The sequence below is a fragment of the Arachis ipaensis genome, chromosome B10, assembly GCF_000816755.2.
Source record: "Arachis ipaensis cultivar K30076 chromosome B10, Araip1.1, whole genome shotgun sequence".
Taxonomy (NCBI): domain Eukaryota; kingdom Viridiplantae; phylum Streptophyta; class Magnoliopsida; order Fabales; family Fabaceae; genus Arachis; species Arachis ipaensis.
The window spans coordinates 136,030,572-136,038,037 of record NC_029794.2 but is presented as its reverse complement, the minus strand read 5'-3'; the positions used below and the strand labels follow the sequence as shown (position 1 = coordinate 136,038,037).

The 7,466-nt window shown below is 37.2% G+C and overlaps 1 protein-coding gene across 1 annotated transcript; it reads left to right on the top strand.

The window, feature by feature from the left end:
* Positions 2,051 to 2,412, top strand: LOC107621167 (caffeoylshikimate esterase-like; the record flags this gene model as incomplete). The annotated part of the gene is made up of 1 exon (XM_016323203.2): positions 2,051 to 2,412. A coding segment is annotated over one exon (342 nt), but the record flags the coding sequence as incomplete, so codon positions are not given.

Below are 7,466 nucleotides of genomic sequence, written 5' to 3'. Positions count from 1 at the left end.
CTAATATATATAAATTAGTGATCGTATTCTAAATTTGTCATTTGTTATTTTTCAGTAAAAACTTATTTGTCTTATTTCTAAATTTTAAGGGTCTTAACTATGTAGTTTATGAACAACATATTCTATGTTGATCGATATTATAATATTTGTGTTTTGTTAAGACATTGCCTTAGCACCCAAAAAGCTCATTAAATCATCTCGGTCACTTTATTAAAGGTTTTACCTGTAATTTAAGAAGCTGTTCTATTATGCACGCTGAGCTATGAGGCATTGTTTGCGGTCTATAAATTGCTGTGGCCAACAATATTAGTTTCTTAGTTATTGAGTCTGATTCTATTGCTGCTGTTAACTTCATTAAGAAAGGACATAATTTATCCCACCCGTGTGCCCCGCTTCTTGACGACATTGTTGTCCTTGCCAGCCGTGTGCCACATATCTCTTGGTCTCACTGTCTTCGAGAAACAAATTTTGCTGCCGACAATCTTGCCAAGAAGGGCCATGATCTTCCCTTTGGCCTTCATCTCTTTGACGTTGCTCTCCCAGATACAGCTATGATGATTATGCGTGATTTGTCTGGTTCTCCAATTTTAAGGAGTTCTAGTTAGTTTTCTACTTTTCTTTTTGGGGTGTTTGCCCCCCTTTGTCATCTAAAAAAAAAGTTATATTTGTACAGATAAAGTCTTTGACTATGTTTTACATTTAAATATCGGTGAAAATTCACCTGCTTAAATGATTCAATAAATTTAATTAAATTATTATTTAATAATTATTAATTATCAACTTCTTATAAAAAGAATTGTATCGAAATTTTTACATTGAATGTTCTTACTTGTTTTTTGGCATTCTTTTATTTGATAGGTACGTAATAATTTCTCATTTTTTCCCTTTAAAGAATTAGTCCATCTCAACTTTTTTTTCTTTCTTATTTTAAACTTTTTCAACCCCACTTTTCACGGGGATAGATCCTCTCAATTTTTTTAACAATTAAGAGAGTAAAGTGTGATTTTTTATCATTAATTTTATAAGTAAGATCAAAAATAAATATGAGAGAAAGAGAACAATAAAGGGTTAAAAATTACATTTTACACTCTCAATTTTTTTAACAATTGAAAATATTCATTCCCCACTGTTCAGCATATTTGTCTTTATTTTCGATTTCTTGTAGATTTTAAGTTTGGTCACTTTATTTTTCGGTGTGTAAGTTTGAGTCTATCTAAAATCAGCTTAAGTGTTTTGAGTTTATTTGATGCACTACAAAATTTGAAGCATTAGATTAGATTAATAAACGATCTAATGGTTAGAATTTAATTTATAAATAACTTATTAAAAATTACACTAAAAGATAATAAGTCTTTTGATATTTTAAAATTATCCCATATAAAATTTGAGAACTAAACCTTGGTTTCAGTTGCTTACTGTCGGAAGACCTTCGTGACCCTGGTGCTTCTTCCTCTACGCCCTTCCACACCAGGTACCTTCTAGTTTCAACCCAATTTCTTGATTTCATCCAAATTCTCCCGATTCTCGATGCTTTTTTCTTCTGATTCCACCAAACTCCTTTGAATTCGTTTCAGACGCAGTGCTTCTTCAGTTCTTCTGAGATCCTCCTCTGCGCCATGGCTCTCCCTGCTCATCTACTCTCCACTAGCTCAGATCGAATTTCCAGATTTTAATGAGGTAAAATTATTCAAATAGTGTCTGCATTTATGTGGTTGTTTAATATTTTTTGTTATTAGTTTTATAATGATTTTGTTTTTTAGATTGTGGCTCCAGTAACTCTGGCTGATGAAGAGATTGGCCCTGAACGAGTAAACTATCATTTGTACCCACGAAAGTTGAAAACGCTGACATATCTATCCATAGAAAAAGAAAATTACCATTTGTACCCATAAAATATGGGTTCCACACAACAAAATTATCCAAACACTAAAAAATTACCTAAAATTCCTAAATTACCCTTATCTTCACCACCACACCACCACACCACCTTCACCCAATCACATTTCTAACCCTAACCCTCTTCACCCTGCCACCACCCCTCTTTCCACCCCCCGCAACCGTCACCGGAACCCTCGCCCTCGTTCACGGATTTACCGACGAATCCAGCTGGTTCCTCCAGCTCATCACCATCTACTTCACGAAGGCTGGATTCGTCACCTGCGTCATTGACCATCAGGGCCACGGCTTCTCCGATGGCCTCATCGCCCACATCCCTGACATCAACCCCGTCGTCGACGACTGCATCGCCTTCTTCGACGAATTCCGCTCTCGCTTCGATCCTTCTCTTCCTTTCTTCCTCTACTCCGAATCCCTCGGCGGCGCAATCGCGCTATTAATCACTCTCCGCTGCTGCGACTCGCCGGAAAATGTCTCATTCGCGAACCGAGCGTGAGCTCTCATTATGGTGTCGTCCTCTTCGGGGGTGAAGGCCTGATGCTCCACCTGCGGGGAGACACCATCGGAGCCTGCAAAAAATGGGTTGGTTTATGAACCTGTAATGAAGAACAAAGCAAAAGGAAATCAGGGGAGATGTATATATAACAACGGCAGGGACCAGGCAATGACGGTGGTGGTTCTACGACGCGAAAATAGGTGAAAAAGATTGGCTATGGCGGCGATAAGGTAGCGTGAAGAGGAGGGTCTCTGACGCAGTAGGCTCTGGTTCGAGGCCAATAGTGATGGTGGCGAGGAGAAGTTGGCGCGGTGCTCCTGGACTCGGCGTAGGTCTGCGACATTACTGGCGGAGAAGGGGGTGAACAGTGATGAGGAGGGTGATACGGTGGTATGTGGCTGATGTTGGAATTGGGTGGTTGAGAAAAATGAGAGAGAGAGAGAGAGAGAGAGAGAGAGAGAGAGAGAGGAGAGGAGGGAGGAGATGATAGTGGTGGAGAGAAGGGTAGTTTAAGAATTTTATTTAATTTTTTAGGGTTTGGATAATTTTACTTGCAAAAACTATTTTTCATTGGTACAAATGGTAATTTCTTTGTTCTATAGGTAAATATGTCAGCGTTTTCAACTTTCGTAGGTACAAATGGTAGTTTACTCGCCCTGAACAAGGTGGAAGTCAGTTGGATTGCATGTCATCATGTTCTATGCAGAACCTTGACATCCTAAGTGTTAATCAACTTTTAGAATTGGTAAAAGTTTATACACTTTTATATTTAAGGCTAGCTGATTGGCTATTTGATTATTTTTTCTACTATTAAAGATATGCTAAGAGAATTTACGGCAAGTGGCAAGTCTCTTATATTTAGGGCTAGCTGATTGGCTATTTGATTATTTTTTCTACTATTAAAGATATGCTAAGAGAATTTACGGCAAGTGGCAAGTCTCCCCATTTCTTCAGCTCCAATACCTTATGACCAAATGAAGAACCAATGTGAGGCACTTGTTACAGGGAAACAATAGAAGATGTCAGTTCTTCGAAGTTTCAAACACCAGCAAGAGACTAGAGCGCTTGTTCTTTCAAGTGATTATAAAATAAAAGTTCTCCCTCTGGCAACTAAGGATATGATGTTTTCACCATAATACAATGCGAAAGAACAAAGTTTTTTTAGGACCTGTTGCTAAATGTTCTCATTAGTGTTTTAGTAGCTTTAGACTATGCGCTTCATTATCAGGATTCACACCCAATGAAAAAACTTTATATCTATTTAGATGATGCTCTTAACTTAGTATTATTTAAAGTTTCAACTGATCCAATTAATTAAGAGATGATTTATACAAAGTTAATTGAGGTATATGTAGAAGTCATGAATATTCTATAAACATGATTCACAACAGGATAATATGGTGTCATGTGATGGCTTTAGCTGTATCTACTTAGTGGGAAGGCTTTGATTTTATTGTTGTATAGGAGCAGTAGCCAGTAGGCAAGGCATGTAGTTAATTTATTTATCTATCGCTGTTATGTGTTGTGTTTCTAATATCAAAATAATTGTGTGTATATATAAAATTTGTAGGGCAACAATCAAACCATTGATCTTTTGTTTTTAGTATTCTTTTCATTATATATGTGGTTTTTCGGATCAAATATTGAGATTTGAGAATTTATTCTGTAGAATGATTAGATTTACCATAGATAAATTTCTGCTGTATGCTGTATACTTAATCTATTGAAACCAATTTTTAAACAACAATGCTTGTCTTGGAGAAGCATTTCTGAAAAGAGCCACTATTCTATGTTTTCAACTTACCAGTATGACTCCATCAAAGTGTATTATGAGATTTCTCCAATGCTTAACTGACAGAATTGCTCAAACTCAAAGTATGATTCCCTATCTTCTTTAGACTTGCCAATTGGATCCCATTACTATGTATTCCTTCATCACCATCATACAACATTGTTCCCTTTTTAGCATCCTCTTTTACATCAATGATAATGTTCTTGAAGCTTTTGAGAAACATGGAGTCAAAGAAGCTTTTCAAGTGATCATTTTCCTGCAGTAGGCTTTTCATTCGGCTTTGTCTATTTATCAATTGTCACAAAAATAAGATATTTTACTAGAATTAAACTCAATAAATCAAGTATAAGTCCACTCAATTAAAAACAAATAAATTTATTTTACCCAATAAAAAGCAAAAGTACAACAACAGCAAAACAAAACTCTACTAAACATTTTCATCTCCTTGCTCAACACCATCATCTTCGACCATAACGCCATCTTGCACTATTTTACCTGGATCAATCGATGAGAAATCCACCCCGGGAGCTAGAAATCTCGCCTGAAGGGAAGCCCTCTCAAATCCTTCAAGGAAGGAATCAAGAATTTCTCCTTGCTTGTTCTTCTTCACCTCCTTCAACTGAGCAGTAACCTCAATCATACGAGTACTCAGAGCAGATAAGTCAGATTCTTTCTTTTTTAAATCTTCAACATCTTTGGCATAACTATCCTTCACCTCTTTCAAATGCTTCTCAACCTCAACTAACTTCACCTCTAGCTCTGAAATCTTAGCAGCCTTTATAGCCAACTCTTCCCTCAAACTCGGATCCTCCTTTTTCTTAACAAACTTCCGATGAATTTTTTCACGGCTCCGCCCTAAACTCGTCAATCGCAGTCCCACCACGTGAAAATCATACATTATCACATTAATATTCCACAAAACAAAAAAAAAACAAATTCAAACATTTTGCCTCAAAAATAGAATTACCTGTATATACTGATCAATGGTAACATCACCAACCTCGTCGGCCAGAGTTATATCTGCCGACGATTGACAACACTCATCAGCAATAACCATATATGGGTAATCCCTTTCCCATAAAGACAAAGAATCAGTCTGATAAGCAATCCCGTGCAACCTTTTTTATTGTCAAAAAACTTATGAACTTCTTCAATTGGCACATCATCCTTATCATCATCAGAAACGTCGGACAAATCCACCATGTCACCTTTTCTTTTCTTAGCAATAACTTTCCTCCTCCTCGGCTTCGGTTGATCAACCTCGCCAGCACCAACAACTTTCTCAACTTTGGATGTCGAACCTTCCTTATCCAGGTTCTTACTTTTCACACGTGCCCTCAAGTTTGCCGCGGATATACCAGGATACTTTTCACCTGAAAACAAACAAAAACCACTTTTCATCAATATATGTCAATACTGAATGCAAAATAAAACCCCAACAAGCTCACCTAAATAATCTACCACAGCCTGCTTACTTTCCTCCCACTTCAACAAATCAAACACTGAAATCAATTCCTTCCGATCAATAGCCTCGACCAGATACTCAATAATACACTCATCCCTAAGCTTGATAAACTCCAGGCTGAGTATATTATTGGGCTCAGAACACCACCAAATCGGGAATCTCTCCCCTAAATGCTCGTCCACATAAAAAGAAAAATCCCCTTCAACACTTCTCACCTTCAGATACATCTCCTTAAATTCCTTAAAGAACGACTTATACAGCTTAAATATTGCAAATCTTGATGAACTATTCAAGTTCACCCACCCACCTTTCCACACACCTTTTGCTTGAAAAAGTGAGAAAAATAACTCTACAGATGGCACTTCTTCCAAAAACTCCATCAATACCTCAAATGCACGAAGAAAAGCCCACCCATTCGGATGTAGCTGAGATGGAGCACAGTTCATCTACTTCAAAACCTGACATTCAAAATCGCTAAATGGAAGCTTAACCTTCAACTCTTCAAGAATACAACTATACATAAAAAAGTGTTCAAAACCTTCACCGCTATGAAAAACCTATCACTTTCAGAATAGGGCAGTAGCTCCAGTCGAATTCAAGAACCAGACCTAACGACTTTACTCTTATCCACTTCATCTATAGCTCCCTGATCCAAGAACAACGACACACGACTCCTAACATCCTCATTAACCCAGTCATAAGACCAGTCTATCCTCTCCTTCTTATCGTTCTCAAACCCCATCAACAGCAACAAACAGAAATAGAGGAAGAAGCAAAGAAACTCAATGAAGAAGCAGAAACAAAAATTTTTTCACATACCTCTTTTACTCATTTTCTTCCCTTTAGAAACTCCACAGCCAACTTTATCTCACAAACTCAAAAATGATGTAGATGCTACACTATTGGTATTCCAGTAACAGTTACCAATGAGTTACAAAAACCCCTTCAGTAACAATAACCCACTTCTCATTCACATCAACCGCCCAAAGAGCAGTCTTGGAAATGACAGTACACTTAATGCCATCATTACTTCTCTCTCTTCATTTAAAAACTGTTTACTTTTTTATATCTTTTCTTTTATTAACCCTTTTTAATAAAACATCTTGAGATGGGGGCTCTAGGTCTAACACATTTGCCGACGTAATACACTTACGCAACTGCCAACTTATACTTCATTTAAAACTCAACCTGCTTCATTAAAACATACTCTCAGGCTAAGCTTTGGGGCTATGATCAGGACCGTTACAAGATCGGCATTACAGACCATAACTCGGTAATTTACGTTATTAATCGACGCTACATTATTAATCAGCGTTACAGTTACTAATCGGCAATCAACGTCATTAATCGGCAACTTAAGTTACAAATAAGCTTAACAGATTGCTTTACAAAAGTGAAACGTCCAACCTGACATTTCACCCTTATTATTACTCTTTAATACAGGCAATAAAGCAGAAGTATAACCGACCGATATATTTTCACCTATAAAAGGTATGATCTCCTATCCTAAAGACACATTGAATTCTCAATACTGACTTAAGCTTCAGAGTGCCTTTGCAGGTACACTCCCCCCTAGTTTCTTGCTCAAAACTCTGCGCGATTGGACATCCCCTTGGAGTAAAGCTCGAATTACCACAAAGCTCAAAGGTCGGCACCGAAGATAACAACTTGGCGTCGATTTCCCGAGACCGAACTCTCCCTCTAGGTATCCATACAAGAACATTTATAATTTTGTAAGGACAAAAAATTATTAGGAGTTAATTTTTTTCAAGTGTAAAAAATGAAAAAAGTTTATTAGTATTGATTCAAGAAAAGAA